The sequence below is a fragment of the Rhinichthys klamathensis genome, unplaced genomic scaffold (assembly GCF_029890125.1).
Source record: "Rhinichthys klamathensis goyatoka isolate OS25496 unplaced genomic scaffold, OSU_Roscu_1.1 h1tg000056l_1, whole genome shotgun sequence".
Taxonomy (NCBI): domain Eukaryota; kingdom Metazoa; phylum Chordata; class Actinopteri; order Cypriniformes; family Leuciscidae; genus Rhinichthys; species Rhinichthys klamathensis.
In genome coordinates this window covers 3,153,853-3,180,272 of record NW_026606601.1, presented here as the reverse complement: position 1 = coordinate 3,180,272, position 26,420 = coordinate 3,153,853, and the positions used below count along the sequence as shown (strand labels likewise).

The following is a 26,420-nucleotide window of genomic DNA, read 5'->3' as shown; positions in this document are numbered from 1 at the left end:
TAACAGTAGGCCTACCTTTTACAAAAATGTACTAAAATCAGAAAGATTGAACAGAGGTGCTACATTTTTGCTTGTGTGTCTGTGTGTGTGTGTGTGACTGTGTGTGTGTGTGAGAGAGAGAGAGAAAGTGAGAGGCAGAGAGACAAGGAAACAGAGATCAAATAATGCTAGTCTATGCAATCATATCTTAGTGTAGGCTAGTTGACAATAACAGCGTAACAAATTCATAACGGAGATACCAACAGTTAAATATTGGGTTAATCAAACACATTGTTATGGATTCTGCTTGCAGATAAATAGCTACACTCATTCACATTTGTCAATCACGTTATGTCAATCACGCGTGCACACTACGAAACTTTCATCCGTTATATAAAAACAATCGTACGTTTTTCGCATCCGTAGCAAGCAGTTTGAATGGTGTTTTGACAATTCGGAGCCACCGAATCAATACGAAAAAACGCATACGAAAAAAACGCGGACTCAGTGTGCAATGGCCAGGGGGCTTGATGACGCTTTGGCAACTTTGCTCGCTTTTGACAGCGACATTTCTCAAATTAATAATATTTAATCTTTCTGAGGAGATCTGCTAGCTTGTTTATTACACAGAGCGCTTGCTGCGAGTCTGACAGGAGGGTGGCTGGACCAATCGCGTGCCGGTCAGTCGAAACGGCTTCCCATCGACAAATGATCAGCATTTATGTAGATTTCTAAGCTTTTTGATTGGTTCCTTCCATCCTCTAATGGCTACTTCCAGCAGGATAATGCACCATGTCACAAAGCTCGAATCATTTCAAGTTGTTTTCTTGAACATGACAATGAGTTCACTGTACTAAAATGGCCCCCACAGTCACCAGATCTCAACCCAATAGAGCATCTTTGGGATGTGGTGGAACGGGAGCTCCGTGCCCTGGATGTGCATCCCACAAATCTCCATCAACTGCAAGATGCTATCCTATCAATATGGGCCAACATTTCTAAAGAATGCTTTCAGCACCTTGTTGAATCAATGCCATGTAGAATTAAGGCAGTTCTGAAGGCGAAAGGGGGTCAAACACAGTATTAGTATGGTGTTCCTAATAATCCTTTAGGTAAAAACACTAAAATACAGTGTGGTGAGCAGGACGGCCGAGGGACGTGAGAGAACGTCGCGAGGCCGGTGGTGCGATTGCTAATGAGCAGCACCTGGGAAGCACACCGGTCTCGCATCTCTCACGGAGGAGCGGAAGCATAAAGGAGGAGCGACGGAGTGGATGATGGAGAGAGGAACAGGCCTGCTTTTGTTTGTGTTTTGTTTTATTTTATTTTGGTAGCCAGCAGTCGTCCGTGAGGGGCTGCTGGCAGGTAGTTATATTTTATTTGGGGTAGCCAGCAGTTCCGTGAGGGACTGCTGGCAGGTATTGTGTTTATTTCATTTAAAATAAAGTTTTATTTTGATTGTCCGCCGGTTCCCGCCTCCTCCTTCCCTGAACATTGCGACATACAGAAAATAAATATAGTCCCACTGCTGCAATTTGTTGTTACAACCATTTGTGTCCACCTGTAAATTGCAGTATGGTTGCGAAGTATTTTAGTATCTTTTGCTATTTCGTGATGAAACTGTCACGAGGACTCATTTTGGTGAAACTGTGGTGATATCAATCCTGCCAGAGCTCAGCTAGGAGAGCACTTCCTCTGAGTCTCATCGGACCGTCTCTGTATTGTTCTCCGTTTTACTTTAAACAGCATTATCTTTCTCCCGCCTCTGTTCTCTTTTCTTCAGTCCACCTTAGTTTCTAGTTTCCGGGTTGTGGTCAATTTAGGCTGTAATTTAGCCTTGGAAGCACACCCACTCCTCTTGACACTGGCTTTCTGAAAATTGGCTATTGATGCTCACCGCTCTTCTACACTTACACTGAGGCAATTTCACACAGTTCTGTGAGACCGCACTCAACTCAGCCCACTATGACTGACATGATCAACAGCTCATAATATGGCAGATGAGTTTTTCTCTTGTTCTTACCTGCCTGATTTTAGTGGGCTTAACCGCCAATTTATCAGTGATTAAGTACACAATGAATCTGAAATGATTAATTTAACTTGAAAATTTTCAATGTACTTAAATTGCGTGAAATTGCAGTGTAAGTTTGTTTTTTAGGTGTTTGCGGAATTAACAAACAAATTGATGGATAAATGCTTGCATGCATGAAAATTATTACCTGGATTATTGAGTGGAAGTTTACTTTGAAATATAATTTTTAAATGTTAATTTGAGTTTAAGTTTTTTAGACCGAAATAGGATTTTTAAAAATATATTAATTTTAATATCAGCCATTTATTATTGGCCATGACATTATTCGCTTATTGGTATCTGATATAATTTAGAATTGTTGCTGTAAAAGATGTATCAGGCCTGAACAAGGTTTTTCACCTATACTTCAGTTTTGAGGTCATACACTATATTATGATATTAATAATATATTAATTATATAATATACAAAATATTTTATTGTAATCTCTGCTTTGTTGGAGCATGTTACTACTGTTGCATCCAAATACAAGCTTATGTTTGCAGAAACATCTGTTATAGGCTGCAGTTGTAATTGAATGAACTCTGTAACCTGCTTGCTACACACAATGGGTTAATCGGTTTGTTTATGCTTATTGAATTCCCTCATTATTAATCAATGCCTCGCTCGACACGCTTCCCCTTTCGTTATTGGAGAGTTACATTTCCGCAGTGGCAATTCCCACAGACAATAGAGGCCAAATCAATGGAGATGTAGAGCGCGAGATTGTGTCTGAATGGAATTAAAATAAACATCTTTGCTCTATTAGCAATGCCTTTCACTTTTAGCTCCAGGGGGAGAGCTTAATTTGTTGAAGAATCTAGTGTGGAATCTAGTAACGTTAAGTAGGCTCTGACAAACTCCGCTCTGGTAAAGCTTGTTGACACTTATGTTTCAGTCCTGGTATGTAATACATTCTGGTTTATTTAGTTAATATAATATACATACTTCAGTTCTTCTTGGACCTTTACCTTGACTGTTCCAAGCTGGTGGAATGACCTGCCTAACTCAACCCGAGATGCTGAATCTTTTTCATCAACACTTCACCCATTAATACTAACACCTACTATTCTATATATCTATAAAAAAAAAAAATAAAAAAAACATCTTGCTACGTCACGTGTACTGTGCTTGACTAACTGCTATTTTTGGCTTGATTTGGTTCTATTGCTCTCCTCATTTGGTGTCTGCTAAATGATTAAAGGTAAAGCACCCTAACATGTTTTTTCCCCCTTTCAGCTGGGTGCAGAGTTTTGGCCATGAGGGTCTGGGCCTCCTGTTGGATACGCTGGAGAAGCTCCTCCTCAAAAAACAGTAAAAACAAATTCCATTATATTTCTTAAGCAAAGGCTTCCTACTAGGTTTTAAGTGTACTTTACCCTCAGCATGAGCCCTGAGCTCTGTACAGTTTAACTAAACTCTGACTCTGTTTTTGTCTTCTGTATCCCACTAAACTCCTCCTGCTTTCACTTACTCTTTCTATCTTTCGTGTTTTTTTTTCCAGCCAAGAAAAGGTGGATAAGAAGAGTCAACACAAAGTCATTCAGTGCCTGAAGGCCTTTATGAACAACAAGGTAATAACGTCACTGCGGGTTCACTTTATAACTACCTTCCACTTGAGATAACTCTCATGTCATATTGGACAGTTATCAGTTTTCAAAGACCACATACAATCTGCAGCTAAATATGGTTGTGACTTCTTAATGTGAGTTCCACAGTCTTTGCTCCCATTGGTAGTGGTTAAACTGTTAAGCTGTAAAAATGTTTTTTGCTTGCACATTTTCAGCTGCCCCACATCAAAAGACAGTTCAGTTTTTATGTAAAGCCATTTATTTTTATATTTGCTAGAAAAAGTATCTTTTTTTTCAGTTTTGTTTCTTTACAAAAATATATATTTTATTCTGGCATTCTAAACAATTTATTGTCAGTTTTTTACTCAATAGTGACAAGTCAAGTAATCACATTTAATTAAATGCCACTATACATAATAGGCTATGTGGAATGAAGATTTTTTTTTAGCATATTTATCTGCTGTGGATGTATTTCATGAGTTTCAGATGTAGTTTTTTGAAGTAGACATCTCGTTATTACCCTAAAGCACCAGCTTCAAACAAGACTCATTCCATCCACTGTTGTGTGTCAGCTGACCCCTTCATCAACTGGCGCGTTACGTGTCCGCTAACTCACTGTGCATCCGCTTCTCCCCGTTGGACGCACTTACCTGCGTGAGCGATAAGAGCAGAGCTTCAGATGAAGGGGGCTGCAGACAGCCACCACTCTGAACTCGGGAGGGGGTACTCCGCACGGCCGAGGTGGAGAGGTCTGAGGAGGCTTTTGATGATTTGCACACTCCTGTTAGAGAGAGGCGTTAGAAGTGGATCTCCAGTGGTGTCTCTGATGTTGTTGAGATAGCCCGGGGTCTGAGGAGTTACCCACGCCTTGTGCACACATACATACACACGTACAGATAGAGATCTGTGGTGTTTTGATCCATGTTCATTCACTGGGTATGTGGCAGATGTTAGACAGACATGTTGTCTGGTGTCAACATATCCCATGGTGTTTGAGTGAAGTTGAACTGATCTTATCTGAAAACCTGTTAGCAGTCATCTATCAGCCTCGCTAACAGGTCTGACTGTTTTGTTATGATGGCGTTCATCAATGGTATTTTCTTAAAGTAAGCATTACTTTTACAGTGCATCAATATTAGAAATGTAAAATTTTAAATATTAAATGTAAAATGTTTATTTTTTATTCATCTGTATCAGTCAATATTAGATATTTATGCATCCCAATTTTCACTATTTTTATGTTTGTTTATATATATTTTAAACTTTGCTGTAATCTAATGTTCAGTTAAAATTAACAATTATGTTTGTTTTTAGGGTTTTATTTAGACAAAGCACACAATAGCTGTGGGCGATATGACCAAAATATTATATCACGATATGAGTAAGCGATATAAGCACTACAGTGTGCATAATACCACATTTAAGATTAGATTAGAATCTGTTCATTAAAAGCTTTATTGGGCATACATTCACGTATTAAAACCTGAAAGTAAAGAAACAATATTGATATTTTCTTTAGACAATATACAATATCACTCAATATTACACAGCACCTCTTATTAAATACTATACACATTTGCTGGTGGTAATGCTGTAAATGAGTCCTACCTGTCGCGGCATTCCCTACTCTGCCTTCTCTTAAAAACTAACGTTTTTATCAAGGTAAAATCGACATATATTTCCCAACGAAAGTATTGTTTAGTGTAAAACATGTAGAAGATTAGCGAACAGGCTGACGATTCATTAAATAAGCTATTTCCTTACAAAAGCTGTTTATTCAGCGTAGTGAAGCCTCTCATTCATTGATATCTATACAAAAAAGGCCTCTTGTCTCCTTCCCTGCCTATGGTTTTATGGCTAAAGGTTGCAGGCTTGACTTTTAGTGGCTTTGGTTTCTAGTAATCCTGAAGAGCTTGATTAGCTGGATCAGGTGTGTTTAATTAGGGTTGCAGCTAAACTCTGCTGGGCAGTGGCCCTTCAGGAACTGAGTTTGAGGCCACTGATCCACTGTATGAACTGAGTGAACCCCCCCCCCCCCCCCCCCCCCCCCATCCCATCAGGAGCTTCAGAAGTTGAATTTCCTTCTTTCTTCTTCTTTTTTTTGTTAGTGTATTCAATTGTCTCGTCATCAGCTCTAATTGACACGCCATTAATTTAAAACGGAAACAAGGCAATTTTAGCGCATCAGTAAATCTTTCAGTTGGAAATCTGTTATGGTCACCCACTGAGGAAATATAAATGGGTTGTGGCCATTGTTGTTTTCCTGAGGCCCGTTTCTGTGGGATCAAAAGGAAAACGCTCACTGCATCTATTTCTGTGTAGTCATTTTAGGAATTAATTTGTTGGAGATCCCAGTTGTGTTTTCTGCAAGTTTCAAAATCTACTACACATACCTCTCAGCCATGAAGGTCTGGTGTAATCCCAACCACAGGACAGGTGCCGATAGCCTTATTTACCCAGAGGCCTGTCACCGCTCCAGACCTCTTACTTTAGCCCAGCAGCATCATGGGACGTATTATGCCCATGTTGCCTGCCAGCCAGGTGCTCCCATCCATCTGTCACAACTCCCACCGAATGAAGACAAAAAATGGCTCAAATATGTTTACATCCATTACTGTGCGTAAACACTGTGATAACGCGTTATCTCCCTTGTGCCTCTGAGGCGGGAAGGATGTTTTCATACCCAAGTTTGCATAAAAAAAACAGCAGAAACATCTGTTCTGAATGACAAGAAGTCTGAGATATGGCAGTCGGAGCCATTAATTGGCATGAGTTATAGAGCAATTAACACAACTTGGTGAATTTGCTGTCCTAAAGCTTTTTCTTAGAAATGAATTCACTCAGCATTATTCAGGTCTTGAAAATTGCTAAACTTGAGTCACAAGTTGTTTTGTGTTGTTGCAAGATGGCAGCCGATTTGGGTCTTCCAAATTTAGCATGTCATATGATGACCCATGTTTATATTTGTTAATTTCTAAATAAGCACAATTTCAAAATTAGTCTTTCGTTTTCAACAATGAGACAAGACAAGTGTATCTCTTATACCTAAAGATTGACAAAGTGGAGATCTTTTAAGTTACATCAGAGTGTTTTGAATTAATGAGAAATTCGTCCTGTGGTGTTGGCGCTGTGGTCGTCATTAACCGAACCCCCGTGTTTTATATTGGATATTCTCCCCTCTTTGACTCCTCGCTTCTCTCTGCGGGTCTCGATCCTCTCTTGTCGTTCTAGACCCCCAAGGCTTTTCTGTCCTGTGACTGTGTTCTTCATTCACCTTTATGTTTGCCATTTCTTTCTTTTTTTTTCACCCTCCTCTCTCTTTCATGCTACTATTAACATATCCCTGATCGCAGTTTTGTCATTACTTCAAGGACAGAGCAACAGGCAGCTACGTTATGTCCTTCTTTATTTCCTCCACTTTTAAAGAGTCACCTCTAATTTAAAACTAAAACTCTTCTCCAAAATAACTACTGTGTAAGTAGTTATTTTAAATAAGCTATATTTTTAAATAAGCTATATTTATAGCTTAATGTTTACAATAATTAACCCTAATGTTTGATTTATTTTTTGTTGAATATGGTTATTGTAATGTTTATTATTATTATATTTTATTTTAATATTTTATAAATAGTAATGATTTAGTGATAATAGTTTATTTTATATATTCGATTACTTTTTTTTCCACCGTGCACTTCTCTGTTAGCTCTCCTTTTTAGCTCTCTGTTTTGTGCAGTAATTCTTTGTAAGTCATTACATTCAATTCAGATTCACTGAATTGATATTTTACTAAAACGCTGTAGATTTAACAGTGGTGCGGTGTCACTGCGGAATAGCATTGCAGGAATTACTGAGTTACACCGGGTTATGAATTACATAACTTTTTCTTTCTGTCTGCAGTATGGATTGGAGCGGATCCTTGGAGAGGAGACTAGTCTGGCACTGTTGGCCCAAGCCATTGACCCTTGTCAGCCGGCCATGATGACAGATGTGGTTAAACTGCTTTCTGCAATCTGCATTGTGGGAGAAGAAAATACGTAAGCCTCCCGACTTGCTTTTTCCAGCCTTTCAGTTGAAATCAATCTGGTTATGATGCAATTATTGTTCTTTCTTATTCAGCCTCATTTCATTATTTAATTCAATTATATAGTTTCTGTTGGAGTTGTATGTCCCCGTTGTAATATTTAACCTCTGTATTCTCTAATAGGGTATCAAATATTTATTTAATATATTTTGTATGTTCAAATGCTTTTTTGGGCTGCTTTTTGTTGAACTTTATATCATGGCATCATAATTAAAAAAATTATTTAGCTGTGTGTATGTTAGTTACTGTATGTTTTAGCTCCCTTTCTGCATACCAATTTTTATACATTAGTACAGCCTTGTACATACTCTTGCAGATGCTTTTTCCTTTTTATGTATTTTTTGTTTGGGCTTTTTGCATTGAAATTATAAGCAGATCATACATTTAGTTTGAATGCATAAAGGATTCATCAGGACTGCTTCATCAAAACACTCTTTTTTTTTTTTTATATCAGCTTCATGTAAACAATGAAAAGGTGCAAGTGTCTTTTATGAAAAGTATATTAGGAGCAGTAAGTGCATTTAAAGTGCCCTCCATACCAGTGAGAAGTGCAATCCCAGCATAACTCTCTGCAAAAAATGTAAAGCCAAATCAAAGCTGTGACCCCTATTTTCACTGTTTTCCTGTATAAAGTTTGGAGAAGGTCCTTGAAGCCATCACCACGGCAACAGAGGGAAGAGGGGTGGCCCGCTTTAACCCTATCGTCCAAGGCCTTAGTGTTCGCTCCGTCCAGTTACAGGTAAACGTTCTTCTGCTCCTCATATGCCTTCTTGTTCACTCATCTTCTGCTGATACATCCCTTTCAATGCCCTCATGACCTTGTATGGTAAAATACACTCAGCTAAATATACACATTTATACCTATGCTAAATGCAAAAGAAAGTGAAAATGCTTTCAGGCTGAACTGGTGCCACTTTCTAAAGAAAACGAAAATAGGATCTCTGTGATCTGTGATTGTGAAGGAAAAATATATATATTTATATATATTTCACATGTACAGACACAAATATGAAATATTGGAGAAATGCAATGATGCTTTAATACGAAACTAAGACGCTAATAGGTGGCGGCAATTGACTGTCTTAATGAGTGAGTCATTGAGTTATTCATTCAACCGATTCGTTCAAATGGCTGTTTAATATGAGAATGAAGCAAAAATCAATCTCAGCTGAAAATGTTTGGTGGCCGAAGTTTGGATGCCTTCCTCTCTCACTTGCCCCTTCAAAAAATTTGATTGGTTCTGGAACGTCGCCTCAATGATGACTAACGTCCGGCTCAGCCAATCACAGCAATCCTGCGAGCAGAGATAGTGAACTAGGGACGAAAGAGAAACACAATGAACATAATGGCCAACACGTGAAACAGATCAGTGAAACAAAACACGTGGAACGTAACAATGACTGTCTATTAATTAACACTTCAGTATAAAACAAACCATTCTTATAGTGCTGTTTCCTCTATTGTAACAGACTGGTGTTGTGTGCATTGCTCAGGAAATACATTTTCTTTATATAATATTTCATTTTGAATGTTTCCCTCAGAGATTTGAGGGCCGCTAAATGGTCATGCTAAGATGAAGCACCAGCAGTTTGCTTGGTAGTGACTTCAATATAACGATAAAGTCACAGGCCCTGAATCACCTCTAAAATGCAATTTACACTTTAAAATGTATAGAGCCCTACACCAAAAAGAATCAGAAAACAAATGACCAAGTCAGCTTGTTAATGATCAGTCTTTTATACAAGAACACATTTCAAAAGCTTATACAAGTAAAGATACTCTGTGTTCCTAAATAAATTAAACGTTATAAAACTAACTTAATTTTCTGCCCCTTTTCTGACAAATCAACATGACCTTTTGTTTAGCCAGCATGCTTAGGGGCTCACATTTTTAAGATTAGTGCTGCCAGTTAAAGCACTCAATTTGTATTGTAAAGCACAAACTGGCATTAGTCAAGCATCCCTGATAAGATTTAAAATAATTTTTTAGATTCCATAAATAATTTCTAATTTGACTAGGGATATTTAGTCCTATGCCTCTAAATAAGACAGAAGTGCACCTTGAGTCAGGGTCTGTAAACCACAAATCTTGTAATGGACAGTTTTCTTAAGTACTCCAACAGTAGAAAATCTGTCCGTCCGTCATTATTTCTCATCTCTCTGTAAAAATTGGTAATTTTCCAAGGACCGTGCAGATGCCTTGTTGTGTCCTATACCTTATCTGAATGTTTAGTTTTGACTGTCTCCAGGCTCTCTTGTTGCAGAATGTGTGCACTCATTGTGAGTGCCCTGTTCCTCTGGAGTGTGCTGGCCCTACCGAACAACATGCACTGGTTTGGCTGCGTTAACTGCACGGCTTCATTGTTGAGGCTGATCAAAGTAGCTGTGTTTCAGTTTAATTGGTAGCAGAGGGAGGTGAAAGAGAGACACAGAACATTCCCTTCAAATATGTATAGAGCGAGCACGTGTTCACATACGTTCTCATATCCAGCATTTAGGATAAACCACTAAGTCAGCAGTTAATGTTACAGCTAAAAATATATATTCTTTTGACATAATGACAGAATGCTGTCATTGTGCTTTAATGCTTTACTGTGACCTGCAGAGAGCAACATATTTAGTATTGCTGCAACTCGAGCAAAATATTATGTTTAGCATTTATGAACTCACTAATATCTCCTCTGGTCACTCAGGAAACGGCCCTTATTGGCCGGTTACTCGGTTATTTGATAGGAATTGTTTAAATGAGAGGAGAAAAACAGCCCAAAAAATATCCAAGACACGCATGCTGGTTAATATCGATGAAGGCCAACTGGTGTGTTTAGGGGGCTCTAGTAATGTTCTATTGATTGACTGGTTATTGTTCCTGCTAATAGTCAGCTGTGATCTCTTTTAACTACATAAATCGTTTATTACAGACCATTATCACTGAGATCAGTTTGGGAGTTCACTCAACTCTCCTTTTCTTGCCTGAGATATATTTAGGTGCATGTTTCTTCAAATAGATGCTCTTATAGACAAACACCCAGAAAAAGTGCATAAAGTTCAGTTTATGTAGGAGTGAGGCAGGGAGCGCTCAGGGTCGACCATAGACTGCATATGACTTTATTTTTGAAGAATTTAAGGAAAGCTCCAAGAGGATACCAAGTATTTTCCTTTTGCATGTTTCTGCTCATCCATGGGAATTAGTAAATGATTCAGCATGTTGTTTTATCAATACATAATTTGAGTTTTCATGTCTACGTCTAGTAGATATTTCTTTTAGCTCTGTATTACCCTGAGCTAATGGAGGGTGAGTGATTCTCATAGGAATAGATTTTCTCTTTCTCTCCTCATCCTGTCCTCTCACCACTCCCATCTCTCACCAGGCATGTGAAGTAGGCAGATTAAGAAGATGGTAAAGTTATTAATGGCTTTTTCTTTTCCCTCATGAAAGCTGTCAGCACGTGTCTCTTTTGCTCTCAACTTTGCTGAGATTTCTCCTGCAGTTCAATCGCTGAGCCACACAAATATGGATTATAGATAGATAGATAGATAGCACTTTATTGCCCGTGTGCACAGAAACTCACAACCTAAAAAAGCTAAAAATGCATTCAATAAAAAAAAACATAAATAGATACTTAATCAATATTATGGGGGCTCCGCCCTGCAAGAGTGGTCTTCAATAGCCATAAATATATCCAGTAGATTAAAGTGCGAGTGGGGGGAAACTATCACTTCTTTACTCTTCTGTGTTGATTCAGCAGCGATATAGGAACAAATGAATTGTACATAATACAATATCGTTGTCTTATAAATAAAAAATTTCTGCTTGTAGACTGTCCAAGCAGATCTTAAAAGCTATATCTTTATTTATTTTAAAAATATCCTCAATATATACCTTACCCGACTAAATTTTATTCTTGTGTTTGGACCTTTTTGAGTTTAGAATTAGAAATATTGCCTACAGTTCTTTGGATGCAGGGGTCAAAATATTGATTCTTTTATGAACTAGTTCTTTGTAGTGAATCAAAATCTTACAGCCAACCAGTATAGTCTGATTTACAAACAATTACTCTTATGAGCATACTTATTAGTGCATCACTCAAAAGACTCAAACTCAGGAGTTACCGTTTGAATCATTGATGAATGAATTAAATGAATTATGCAATGTCATAATTTTTATTTATCATCATCATTATCGGGTTTTGACCCTTAGGATTAAGATTTGAAATGTTTCCTGCTGTTTTTAAGGCTGGGTAAAAATATTGATTCTTTGATTTGTCACAACTCTATTGAACTGGTGACTCTTATGAACAAGTTCTTTTCATTAAGTCCAAATCATACAGCATGACCAGTATGGTATAGTCCAGGGGTATTCAATTAAAGTTCCAAGAGGTCCGATCTCTATAGTTCTTTTCCAGCGGATGTCCGGACAACACAGTTATACATTTCCAGTGGGGCAGCCGTAGTACTATTATAATTTCGTCCTCAGCTGGGAAGGAAATATAGAGACCGGACCTCTTGGAGCTTTAATTGAATACCCCTGTACTATACTATACTACTACCATACATGTTGTGCTGTATATTTTACTGAAAATAACTCGTTCATAAGAGTCATCAGTTTAATTTAAGAGTTGTGACAAATCGAAGAATCAATATTTTTACCCAACCTTAAAAATGTGGATTATACAGTAATTTATTTACATGGTAATAATAGTATGACACAAGTTGCTATTGAACTTACAAATTCTATGGTTAATGTATCAGCATGGTTAAATTAAAATTGCTTGCAACTAAATATGAATAAACTCTAAAACCATTCGAGTCTTTATACAAACGTAGGCAATGCAAGTTTATTTATATAGCACATTTCATACACAATGGTAATTCAAAGTGCTTTACATAGAAGGAATTAAAAATAATCAAAAGAAATAAGAATAATTAAAACAGTTTAGAATAAAATACATCTGATCTCCTCTGGAAGCTGGTTCCAGCTGCGGCTGGCATAGTAGCTAAAAGCAGACTCTCCATGCTTAGAGTGAACCCTTGGTATTTCTAGCTGATGTGATCCTAATGATCTGAGTGATCTGTTGTGTTTATATTCAGCATATCTGCAATATATTGAGGTCCTAGCCCATTGAATGATTTATATACCAGTAATAATACTTAAAAATCAATCCTAAATGTAACTGGGAGCCAGTGTAAAGACCTGAGGACTGGTGTGATATGTTCATATTTTCTGGTTCAGCTCAGAATCCTGGCAGCAGTGTTCTGTATGAGCTGCAACTGTCTTATGGTCTTTTTAGGAAGGCCAGTGAGGAGTCCATTACAATAATCCACCCTGCTGGTGATAAAAGCATGCAGAAGTTTCTCTAATTCTTGACTGGAAACAAAGCATCTAGTTCTTGCAATATTTTTGAGATGATAGTATGCTGATTTAGTTATTGCTTTGACATGACTACTGAAACTAAGGTCTGACTCTAGAGACACACCAAGATTCCTGACTTGATTTTTAGTTGTTAGACCCCTAGCGTCAAGGTATGCGTTCACCTTGAGAACTTCATCTTTGTTTCCAAACGCAATGACTTCGGTTTTGTCTTTGTTTTACTGAAGAGAGTTTTGGCACATCCAACTGTTTGCTTCATCAATGCATTGGCACAGGGAGTCAATGGGGCTGTAGTCGTTAGGCGATAGGGCTAAGTAGAGCTGTGTCTCGTCTGCATAGCTGTGGTAAGCAATTTGGTTCTTTCTCATTATTTGGCTCAGTGGGAGCATATACAGGTTGAATAGGAGTGGTGCAAGAATTGAGCCTTGAGGGACTTCGCATGTCATGGATGTCCACTCAGACTTATGGTCTCCTATACTCGCATAATAACCTCTCCCTTCTAAAAAGAGAACTAGATACATATATTTTTTTTAGAGTGTAAGTTAAAGAAATGGTTAATTAGTACTCAGCTTTGTCAACATTAGAACTCTAAAACTGTCGGCTCTTCTGCTATTGCTTCTGTCATCAATACTATTTTTCCTTGTACTTTTATGTTTGTTTGTTAGTTTTATTTTTATTGATATTATTTATGGATTGTGTAATGTATTTTATTTAATTTTTTACTAGTGTGTATTTAACCATATATTTTGTCTTAGGTTGACGTTTAACTTGCCTTTGGCTAATTCTGGCACATTTACAGGAATGTTTATTAACGTGCAATGTCCCTGGTAACTAAACGAATAAAATAAATAAATAAATAAACTCGTACCAGCCCTGTGCCATCACAACCTGTTCGGTTGAGACTCACCACTATAAATAATGTGGAATCAGTTTGGTTTGTGTAATAATCAATTATTGTATCAGCAGACATTATATGTGAACAGGAGGCAGAGACACACAGGGCCATACAGACAATTCACTGTCTGTTCAATATGCCTCGGTCCCCTGAATGCACCAGTGCCTTTTAGCTAAACATTTCCTCACACATGTGTGATTTAGGGTGTCGCGAAGAAGGCTGATCAATAATTGATGATCTGTGTTGCTTGAGGAAATGAATAGTAGATTTTGAGTGAGGTGATGGAATCCTTTGTTGGCTGAGAGCTCTGTGAGAGTCATAAACCACAGTGATGCTCTGCAACAAGTCCAAACTGCAGTCTCATATACATTCCTCTAAAAACAAGCTGTCTTCCACTTCAGTGAAACATTTAAGACCGTGATGCTTTGCTTTTAAACTAAGCCATGTGAATTAGTGAATAAATTAATTACCTAATTAATAAAGGCTTAATACCACAACTGTTAACTGTGCTGTTTTCAAATGTTTTTTTAAATAATTTTTTTTTAATTACTTTGATTTCTGTATTTTTTGGTTTTTAGAAATATATTTATATTTTTGTATTAACTACAATTCGAAAGATTGGTGTCAAAAAGTCATACCAAGGATGGATTTATTTGATAAAAAAATTCAGTAAAACAGCAATATTGTAAAATATTGTCACACATTAGTTTTCTTTCTTTTTATAAAAAAGAAAACGTGTCTTATCAAATGTTGAAAACACTTTTGCTGCTTAATATTTTTGAGGAAGCTGTGGTACATTTTTCTTGATTCTTTGATGAATAGAAAGAAAAGTGCAAGACTTTTTCATCGTTATAAAGTTGTCTCTCACTTCTGATCAATTTAATGCATCCTTGCTGAATAAACGTATTAAAAAAAAACGTACTTTCCCTAAACTTTAGAATTTTAGTGTATATGTAAAAGGGATTTTGTATAATTTAAATGCTGTAACTGGTTGCCATTATCTTTACATTATTCACCATTTTTAAATTAACATTTTGCTTGTTTTTTTAGTTCACTTAAATAGCTCTGCAACAACAATTCAATTTAATCAATCCAAGTACAAACACTCCATTTAGTATTTCAACAGTTACTTATACACTCCCTTTGTAATTCAAATATATAACCTCAGACCTGCACATATATATATATATATATATAAATAAATAACCACATGCATATATGCTCATACTGAATGTTATCTTCCCTTTAGGTGGCTTGCATGCAGCTCATCAATGCCCTCGTAACGTCTCCTGATGAGTTGGACTTCAGGCTGCACATCCGAAATGAATTTATGCGCTGCGGCCTGCGAGAGATCCTGCCGGTAAGCGGCTCCACCACTGTCTGTGTATTAATATTTAAATGAGTTGTCCACTTGAGTGAAATATTGTAAAATGGGTCTGCGAATAATTTATGAGGCCTGAAGGAGAGGTCGCTCTGCTGAATCAATAGCTACAGCCAGGATTGGATTGGTCTCTTTCTCTCGGTCTGTCTCCTCTTGGCATTCTGAATGTGGTTATGTTCTATCAACAAACAACTGAAAACTGCCTGAACAAAACAGGAGAGAAGTGTGTGAAATGAAAGCCAGAGAGTGTGCGAGTGAGATAGATTAATGCCTCACGCATGTCTTATTTATTATTCAAAACAGAAGCTGCCTCAGAAATGGGAGTAGAGAATAAAAAGAGATGGAATGAAAGCAAAATTATTATTTTTTTTTTCTTTCTAAATACACATTTTTGGAAATTGTGTTTTGTCAGTGTTTCTCTTTTTTCCCTCTTAAAGTGGCCATATTCCACATTTTCCCCTGAAAGTCCACTTAAAATGTTAGTCACGTTTTCTTGCAACAAAAGCAGTTGAATGTAATTTTTCCCATGATTTTTTCCCCTCATTCTTGCTGTCTACTTAGAATTGCACCTGCTGTTTTGCTTCCATATCTGTAGGACTTCTAAATGTAGTTGACCTCTGTTCTGATTGGCCAACCTCTTTGCATATGAAATGAGCAACAATACTCCCACAATTTTCAGAATACTGTTTGTGGAAATGTGTACCATGTGTTAATGTTCTCGTGGTTCAGACATCAGTACTGTGATTATTTTTTAAATACGATTTTTTTCACAGCTTAGGCCAAGCACACAAGACGAAAGAAGTGAAACTTTCACATTTGGATTTTTTTATGTTGGTGCACAATTTATGCAACCAATCTCAGTGTCCAAGTCCAATGAGCTTTATTCTTGTATGAATGTGCACTTGGTTTTAATTTCCTGCAATAGTTTTGGTGGACTGGCAGGGAGTTCCAAGTACAAACAAGTGTGTTGTAGATCGGAGTTGTATGTCTACATAGTACATCATCTCTTTATTTAAAATGGAATATCATGTTTTCTATTGCATGACCCATTTAATTTGTTCTTTTCTTCTTTGTTTCCCCTTGCGCTTCCCCCGGTGTAGAGCCTGAACACTGTAAAAAACGATGCTCTGGATATTCAGCTGAAGGTCTTTGAGGAGCACAAGGAGGAGGACATGATTGAGTTCTCCCATCGCCTGGAGGACATCAGGAGTGAACTGGAATATCCTTCTGATGCTGAGACGCATACAATTTCATTTGATATTCTGTCCACACTTAAACGCTCCTCAGAAAACTCTCCTTCTCCTGTGTCGTCTTCTTTTTCTTTCTCCCACTCATTCTTTGATCCTTAGAGGACCTCCAACAATATGGTGGTCATATGCGGACCGTAATAATATCATTGCAAACCATGCACTGATTGCATTGATGTTTTCTTATATTTAATCAAAACCATAAATCTCACTTATTCATTTGCTTTCATTAGTGTTTTACAAGTCTCATGCTTTGACAAGGCTAGTCAATAAGTCTTTGCTCTGTCTTCGTGTCTACATTATTTATAAGAGAGTATGCACATTCTCTTTTTCTGTATTTTTCCATTTGTTCTTTATTTTACCAGTGGCAGTGCTTGAGTGCTCCTTAACACAGTGTGTACTGATATTGGCGATGTCTTTAATGTGTTATATTGCTCTGTGAAGGACACAAGCGCTGAGAGCCATTTTCTTTCCATACTGCAGCACCTGCTGCTGGTCAGGAATGACTATTTCACACGGTGAGGAGTGCTTGTTTATGTATTTATTTAATTGTTTTTATTGAGCTGACTAGATGTGAATGAAAAATACCCAAGAGATGGCTATGCAATGTTGGTAAAGGAAGGCTACTTTAAAAAAAAAAAAAAAAAAAAAAATTGACATGTTAAACATTTTATTCAGTTACTACTTCATTCCCATACTTCTGTTTCTTTGATTTTGAATTTATTATTACTAATTGATGTATTTTAGAAATAATATTAAGGAATGAGTTAGGGTTGGTTTAACTGTTAAATAGTATTGGACGCACAAGACCTTTCATAAACCTGTGAAAAAAGAAAATGTCTTTCAAAACCAACTCTGGCACTTACAATCCCGTTATATTCATCTTATTCATATTCAATTTTTATGAAAATGCTGCCTCTCTTCCCTTTACAACCTAGTCTGAGGTTTTTATTGATTTCGGTCTAATTAGTGCCAGTGATGCAACAGCATACATCTTCATGGCAGTAAAGGTCTCACTAATGACTCAGTGTGTTGTGTGTTGGAGAACAGCTTTTCAAGATCTTTAGCCAGTGAGCTGTATATTGTTTTTAGAATAACAGCTTTGACAGAAAAGAGAAGTGCAAAGGGAAATAGAGGTGTAGAGATAGAGACCATCTGCTGAGTGGCGGTACTGGAGAAAAGCAGCACTCATTCTGCAGCTGATGCAAATATCTATCTGTCTGTCTGTCTCAGACTCTGTCTGTCTCAGACTATCTATCTGTCTGTCTGTCTCAGACTCTGTCTGTCTCAGACTATCTATCTGTCTGTCTGTCTCAGACTCTGTCTGTCTCAGACTATCTATCTATCTGTCTGTCTGTCTCAGACTCTGTCTGTCTCAGACTATCTATCTGTCTGTCTGTCTCAGACTCTGTCTGTCTCAGACTATCTATCTGTCTGTCTGTCTCAGACTCTGTCTGTCTCAGACTATCTATCTGTCTGTCTGTCTCAGACTCTGTCTGTCTCAGACTATCTATCTGTCTGTCTGTCTCAGACTCTGTCTGTCTCAGACTATCTGTCTGTCTGTCTCTCTCTCTATGTCCATCTATCCATCTACATACATGGAATATTTTTTATACACATAATTTAAATTATGTATAAACATACACATCATTTTTTTTTGTATCCTGTCCTGCAGTTAATCTAGCAAATATAAGTATCCTGGAGAACTTGTTTCTAAACACACATTCTGACCAAATATACATACATTTGCTGTGTCGTCTTTTTGAGTCCTGCTGGTGAATTGGTCAATTATTATTAAACGGTCCCAGTCATCCCAGTAAGCTCTTCTCTCCTCATGAACATTTCTCTTTAAACTCTGTCCATGAATGCTGCTTATTCTACACAGGCAGTCCACACACACCCTGCTGGTCTCTTCCCTCCAAACTATCCAATGACAGTGTCTAACAAAGAGAATGAACCTGCTTTCATCTTCCTCTCATCTCACATGCCCACATTACTGTTCCCCCCCCCCCCCCCCGCCCCTTCTCTCTTTCTCTATCTCTCTCTTTCTCTCTCTCTCTCTCTCTCTCTCTCTCTCTCTCTTTTCATCTGTGGCGTCTGCTCAAAGAGAGTTTTCATGTCTTCGAGCTCACAGCTGGGGGTGTGTTAAACCTGGTCTTGATCAAAAGAGAGGCTCCTAATATGTAGAATACAGGATTTATTACTTAGTTTTAAAAACCACAGCAGATAGGCAATGTATACCTCGTTGATTAATATACACACATTCACATGCCAATTGTGCTGTTCAAGTGGTTGTTTTGCTCTTTCTTAAGTCATTATGGAAAAGAACGTTCAATGACCACACATTGCTTATGTTTTCTTTTTATGGTCAGTTATTCCCTATGGGAATGTGGATTTATGTGCCTTTAATGCTGACTCAATCTAAAACTGAGAATACAGTCATCTGAATTTTATATGTCAACCATATTAGCATATTTGAGATTTCAAATATGAGGTTGATTTAGGTACTTTATTTGTGCCGTTTTCAAACATATCAATTAGTGAACATGATTAATGGCACTAGAATACTGAGACTGATTTTAATTATAATTGATTATAATTGAAATTTAGACATTATTTTGGAGTGTAATTTTAAACATTATTATATGGTGTCGACTTCAGAGTACCTTGTAGAAATGATGCGTGTAAAAGATCAAATGATCACCTATGATCAAAGAGACTGATTGATCCTAATTATTTCCACTTGAAAGCTCTGCTATTTTTACTCTTTTTAATGAAAAGACTCTAATTGTGAGTCTAGGTCTGTATTCAGTCACAAAGGCTAAATTTATTAAACATCAACTCCGTTTATAATATGCAGGCGAATATCACTTCTGTTCTTTAAATGAAAATATATATATATATATATATATACACTCACCGGCCACTTTATTAGGTACACCTGTCCAACTGCTCGTTAACACTTAATTTCTAAGCAGCCAATCACATGGCGGCAACTCAGTGCATTTAGGCATGTAGACATGGTCAAGACAATCTCCTGCAGTTCAAACCGAGCATCAGTATGGGGAAGAAAGTTGATTTGAGTGACTTTGAACGTGGCATGATTGTTGGTGCCAGAAGGGCTGGTCTGAGTATTTCAGAAACTGCTAATCTACTGGGATTTTCACGCACAACCATCTCTAGGGTTTACAGAGAATGGTCCGAAAAAGAAAAAACATCCAGTGAGCGGCAGTTCTGTGGGCGGAAATGCCTTGTTGATGCCAGAGGTCAGAGGAGAATGGCCAGACTGGTTCGAGCTGATAGAAGGGCAACAGTGACTGAAATAACCACTCGTTACAACCGAGGTATGCAGCAAAGCATTTGTGAAGCCACAACACGCACAACCTTGAGGCGGATGGGCTACAACAGCAGAAGACTCCACCGGGTACCACTCATCTCCACTACAAATAGGAAAAAGAGGCTACAATTTGCAAGAGCTCACCAAAATTGAACAGTTGAAGACTGGAAAAATGTTGCCTGGTCTGATGAGTCTCGATTTCTGTTGAGACATTCAGATGTTAGAGTCAGAATTTGGCGTAAACAGAATGAGAACATGGAACCATCATGCCTTGTTACCACTGTGCAGGCTGGTGGTGGTGGTGTAATGGTGTGGGGGATGTTTTCCTGGCACACTTTAGGCCCCTTAGTGCCAATTGGGCATCGTTTAAATGCCACGGCCTACCTGAGCATTGTTTCTGACCATGTCCATCCCTTTATGGCCACCATGTACCCATCCTCTGATGGCTACTTCCACCATGTCACAAAGCTCTAATCATTTCAAATTGGTTTCTTGAACATGACAATGAGTTCACTGTACTAAAATGGCCTCCACAGTCACCAGATCTCAACCCAATAGAGCATCTTTGGGATGTGGTGGAACGGGAGATTCGCATCATGGATGTGCAGCCGACAAATCTGCGGCAACTGTGTGATGCCATCATGCCAATATGGACCAAACTCCCTGAGGAATGCTTCCAGCACCTTGTTGAATCTATGCCACGAAGAATTGAGGCAGTTCTGAAGGCAAAAGGGGGTCCAACCCGTTACTAGCATGGGGTACCTAATAAAGTGGCCGGTGAGTGTATGAGCTTATATTATAGCATTGGGAGTAGGGAAGCAAAAGAGCAGGTTAGTTTGATTTTACCAGTGACTAAGTGTGAAGTTAAGGACATCCTTTGCTTGATACCACAATTAGTTCACTCTATACAGTATCGCATACGCCATCACTTTTCACTTTTGCTATGTCTCTCTTCATATCCCTCTCCATTTTATATCTCTCTTTCTGTTTTATATGAGTGTCGAGCAGCATCACAGATTTAAAGGACTCAGTCATTTTCATTGCATCAGTTAATAGCTTGTATAAGCCAGTATCGCTACTGTCAGAGGATTCAGAGTTAATTTAACAATTTTTCTCATTTTGTGCCCGAGTCAATGGTACCATATTCCCAAAAAGATAATACAATGCATTGATTTTTCCTCCCTCCTCGCTCTCTCTTATTCTCTCTTGTTCTCTGTCCTCTAGGCCTCAGTATTTTAAGATCATAGAGGAGTGTGTCTCTCAAATTGTCCTCCATCGTAGCGGCACAGATCCTGATTTCACATACCGCAAACGTCTGGATGTAGACTTCAGCCACCTGTTAGGTGTGTTTATACTCTCACATATGAGCTGGTTAATTTGTTTTTTACAAACTGAAATGGTTAACCTCTCCTTCATTTCACTGCAGAGGTGTGTGTGGATAAAGCCAGGACTGAGGAGTATGAACAGAGGGTCTCAGAGTTAGCTCAAAAGGCAAGTGCCCTTTCTTTCCCTCTTCTTTGTCTTCCACCCCTCCCTTGTTTTCTATTTCTTTCTTCTCACTTTAGCTCCTCTAATGAAGTATGCGGCCTTTGAAGACCATTCACGACTGCACCATTTAGCTTTCTTTAATTAAGGCGAGATTACTTGAAATCGTTCAAACAGCCATTTGTAATTAACAGTATTCTGAGATTAAAAAGGCCCCTGTATTGATTGTTGGGAGCGTTCCTTTATAATTGTATGCCGAAATGTACGTGGTCGAGGGCAACGGATCTATAGATGCCAAACCACAGTGTTTTAACTACATCCTTTCCTGGTGGCTAGTTAACTTTTAAAATGAGCAACAAGTGGTTTCACATCCAGTAAATGATTGAAGCTCAAACTTATCTTTATTTCCCTCTCTGAAAAGTTTCATCTCTATATTCATCCCCTTTTTAAATCTGCCACAAAAACACATGTCACTATTTTTTGTGAGGATTAGTTTTGTGCAATAAAAGGTTGTTGTTATTTGTAGTTTTGTGGTATGTATATGTACACTACCAATTAGCGCTAGGATATTTTAACTTTTTTGAAAGAAAAATGCATTTTTTTGATGAAAATACAGTAAAAAGTCCATTCTTCAGTGTCACATGATCCTTCAGAAATCCTTCAAAGATGCTTGATTTCTTATTATCAACTTTGAAAACTGTTGTGCTTAATGTTTTAGGAAACTGATTTTTTTTTTCAGAATTCATTGATGACTAGAAAGTTCAAATAAACAGCAATTATTTAAAATATGAACTCTTGTTACAATGTAAAATTATTTCTTTACTGAACCCAAACTTTTGAATTGTAGTGTAATAATTCTGCCAATTTGCTTGTTTATCTGTCTGTGATTCTATTGAACTTTTTAGCATCCACTACTAAGCAATGTGTAAGCCTAAACTAGCCTGATTATATAGCTCATAGAATTTATATTCCTGAAGACCCTGTAAATAATTTTAGCTCTTTGCATGGTAAAGCAGTTTAAAGATTTATCTTTCTTTCTCAATGCAAATCTTCTGACAGAACTTTTTGGATAAACCCTTAATTAAATTTGCTATGCTTTGTATTTGTTTCATCGTAGTGTAATTATCTTTTATTTCAGTAATTAGTTCTCAGTCTTAGTACATAATTCTAACAGAAGAACACAATTGAGCAGTACTCAAACATCATTGAGAACTGTTATGATGGATTTTTGTTGTTTTTGTATGTTATTTTTTGTCATCTGCTGATATGGTTTTGCTCTCCAGTTTGATGAGGAGTTCCTGGGAAGACAGGAAGCTGAAGCCCAGATGTTGAAGAGAGAGGAGAAGATCAATGAGCTGGAGGCTGAACTTCAGGCCTATAGAAACCAGGTATCCATGCTTTTATTTCTCTTTGTTTTGGCTATTTCTGTGACTGTTTTTGATGGCATTGCTGCAGGGATTCCACTCTTTCTCTAACTCTTTTGTTCTTTTATTTCAGTTGCATCTGTCTAACTTTCTGTTTTTTTCTTTAATTCTCTCTCTTTCTGACATTGTTTTTATATATGTTTTCGTTTGGTTAGTTGACATGAAATGTTGTTAATGGGAAATCATGACACTGCAGTGATTACGCCAGTGATGTATTTGATTTAATTGGATTTCTATCATCTTTTCTGAAATAAACAGAGACAATGTGCAGAATTTCTTACATCAGATAAAGATGTTTTTGGCACTAAAAACAAGCACTCAAGAAAAATTCAGCATTTTCATGGGGATAATGTGAAACTGACTCTGATTCAGTTGTTGCTCAGACCAACTGGAAAGCTAATTTGCAATAGGTTTCTTTTGGTAGATGGCAATGCTACAATAAATTATGTGCGGGGGTAAATTTGAAACCTTGTGCCCTTGGCCAGTGGATTGTTTAGATCCACACAAGCAATACAGCACATCTGTTCTCCCTGGTCAGTCTGTCCTGTAGCTGTATATGCAAGTAATAAGGGATTTTGTTCCCCCAGTCCCTAATACACACATCTCCCACTATATCATAATAATAATGAAGAGAATTACCCCACATCCTCGCATTTGTGCCATTTTAATGGGGATAACTTGTATGCCAAATATGCTCATCATGCCCCTTCTCTTGCTCAGCCCTACATGCACAAATATTTTGGTGCTTTTGGAGCTGACATTAAACTTGTTTACAGCATTAGCGCTTCTTTCTGACAGAGATTGGCACAGTCTGTTCTAATGTTGTCTCTAATTCACCCTGAACAGCTGCTCTAAAGCCCTGATCTTAGCTACTCTATATTTGATCTTAGCTACTCCATATTTCATCTTTTTGAATAAAACTTTTGAAGAGAATTTTTTGGTATACATTGATATATATATATATATATATATATATATATATATATTGATATACAGTAGCCTTCAAGCCTATTGGATACTTAAAATGGTCTCTGTCTGTCTGTCTGTCTGTCCATCAATCATTCTATCAGTCTCTGTATCAGTCTGTCTACTTGCTCACTATTATATTGAGGGGAGCTGACCATATATACAGTATAAACATTTAAAGCATATTAAACGTGTGCCATATTTTTGCAAAGTAGGAATGCACAGTATATTGGCACCATATTAGTAAAGTATCGGCCATTATTGTTTTCTTTTTCCTGTGACACTAATTGCATATGCCAGTTTCTCTCTGTTTTTTTTTTTTCACTTTCTAACTCTCCTTGCTTTGTGTCTGTACTCCTCTCTTTCATTCTGTCCTCGACTCAAGACTCGAGACTCTTCGTTTTTTACGGATGTGCAAACCCCTCCCATTGACATGACAAATAGGGCATCAACTGAACAGTTTGTTTGATCAATTGCTTTTTGGCTCAACGGGCTATCGTCGATAGAGCGGATCAATTCCTAAATGATGGTGGCCAATGAGCGAAGTGAAAGTTTGGAGTGCAGGCAGTTAAGCTGATCCATCTCTTTGGGGTGCGATCGTTTGCAGCAACGCAAAATGTAATCACCCAGTCAATTCTCCACATATGCAGGAGCGTCAGTCATGCTGACTCTTAGCCTGTGAATTATCTGGAGGCCGGTGTGCGTGCAGTTTGAATTAGAGCACACCTACTTGTTCAATAAATCCCCTCCCCACACCCTTGCAGCTGTTTGCCATTCAGAATGAATGGAGTGAATACACTAGAGTGATGTATTGTACTTGTTTTCTCTGAATGTTTGATAGGGTTTTGAGGTGTTTTTATCAAGGAAAGGGTTATGGTCTTATTAATCTTTTATATTTACTTATCTGAGTAAATCTGGAAGGACAGGTACTGTAAGTCTCTGTTGTACATAAATGATACGTTACAACTCAAATGATTTTTTATTTTTATTTGCTTCCTTAATTTTTATCTGATATCGCCATGATAATGCCATGAACTTATTGCAGTGATGATCCCTCTGGAGTTACATAGGGTTTAAGGACCTTGCTCAGTGATGCAATTGGTGATGGATTCTTGCAGTGATCAGACCTGGAAACTTTCTCTTTACTTACCCCGAATCTTAACCACTACATCACTCCACCACCCAGAAGTACACTGCTACTGTAGCCAGCAGGATTCAAACCTGCTTTGAGAAACATAAATGGTCTATATATTAGCATAGGGCTAAAAACAATTAGCATAAATCATCTTGAATTTTTTTTGTCATTATGCTTTCTTTACACTTTTTTTTTTTCTTTTGCATACTTTATCTCCTTGTATTCTGTTTACTTTTCATTTCATTTATTCTGAATGGATTGCTTTTCATGGTTAGTTACATTTATTTACATATATTTTATGTATCATGAATTAACTATTTTAATGTTAATTTATAACTTACTATTTTGCATGGTTAATTAATGGGGTAATCATGCAATCAACGATGCATCAAGTTGATCAAAAGTGACAGTAAAGACATTTATAATTCTATAATATGTTACAAATTATTTCTATTTCAATTTTTTTTTTTTACTTTCTATTCATCAAAATTAATCACTGTTTTCACAAAAATATTAAGCAGCACAACTGTTTTTTGACTAACATTAATAATAATAAGAATGTTTCTTGACCACCAAATCAACATTAGAATTATTTCTGAACAATAATGTGACACAGTAATGGCTGCTGAGTATTCAACATTGACATTAATAATTTACATTTTAAAATATATTAAAATAGAAAACAATTGTATTGAATTGTAATATTTCACAATATTACTGTATTAACTGTGTTTTTCAACACATAAATGCAGCCTCTGTGAGCATAAGAGACTTCTTTTAAAAACAGAAATCTTACTGACCCCACATTTTTAAGTTTTAAAGTTAGTTTAGAAACAAGAACTGAATTAATATGAGGCATGTTTCTCCTCTTTCCTACCCTTTTGTTTTATTTTTTTCACAGTTCGGAGCCGTTCCAGTGGTCTTACCTTCAGTGCAATCTGTTCCGGCCTTGTCTTCAACTGCCTCTTCCTCATTCCCACCTCCTCCTCCACCTGTTCCTGGGGCTGCAGCTCTGCCACCCCCTCCACCTCCACCACCTCCACCAGGCTGTGCCTTCGTACCTGGGATGCCTCCACCCCCTCCTCCTCTGGGACTGGGTGCGCTGACATCCTACTCAGTCCAACACACGCTGCCTTTCGGCCTGAAACCCAAGAAGGAATTCAAACCCGAGACTTCCATGAAGCGCCTCAATTGGTCCAAGGTAAAAAAAAATTGTAACATTAACTACTTTTTTTAGTCTTTAACTTCACTCAAACCCTTGCGGGACAGAATCCTCCTTTGGTGCTCAAGCAGCAACAGCAGACTTAAAAGACAGATGTTTGCGAAGTAACCAAAGAAAACTTCTTCTGTTTGCTGCCAAGCATCATTAAAGGAAATGTTTCTCTGCTGTGAAGGATCACACTTTACTGTGCGAATTCCTGCTCTCGTTTCTCGGCAGATGTTGCGATACGATGTCTTTTGAGTTGTTAGTTTATAACATTAC

The 26,420-nt window shown here is 37.6% G+C and overlaps 1 protein-coding gene across 1 annotated transcript in view; it reads left to right on the top strand.

The window, feature by feature from the left end:
* The window catches only part of diaph3 (diaphanous-related formin 3), a 410,831-nt gene that overhangs the window by 197,948 nt on the left and 186,463 nt on the right, over positions 1-26,420 (top strand). The window contains exons 6-16 of the mRNA XM_056248660.1: positions 3,288-3,362; positions 3,553-3,622; positions 7,517-7,653; positions 8,334-8,439; positions 15,212-15,322; positions 16,444-16,562; positions 16,992-17,108; positions 21,152-21,270; positions 21,354-21,418; positions 22,696-22,800; positions 25,839-26,138. Of these exons, the coding sequence (XP_056104635.1) occupies positions 3,288-3,362; positions 3,553-3,622; positions 7,517-7,653; positions 8,334-8,439; positions 15,212-15,322; positions 16,444-16,562; positions 16,992-17,108; positions 21,152-21,270; positions 21,354-21,418; positions 22,696-22,800; positions 25,839-26,138 (1,324 nt within the window). The remainder of the gene's footprint in view (positions 1-3,287; positions 3,363-3,552; positions 3,623-7,516; positions 7,654-8,333; positions 8,440-15,211; positions 15,323-16,443; positions 16,563-16,991; positions 17,109-21,151; positions 21,271-21,353; positions 21,419-22,695; positions 22,801-25,838; positions 26,139-26,420) is intronic.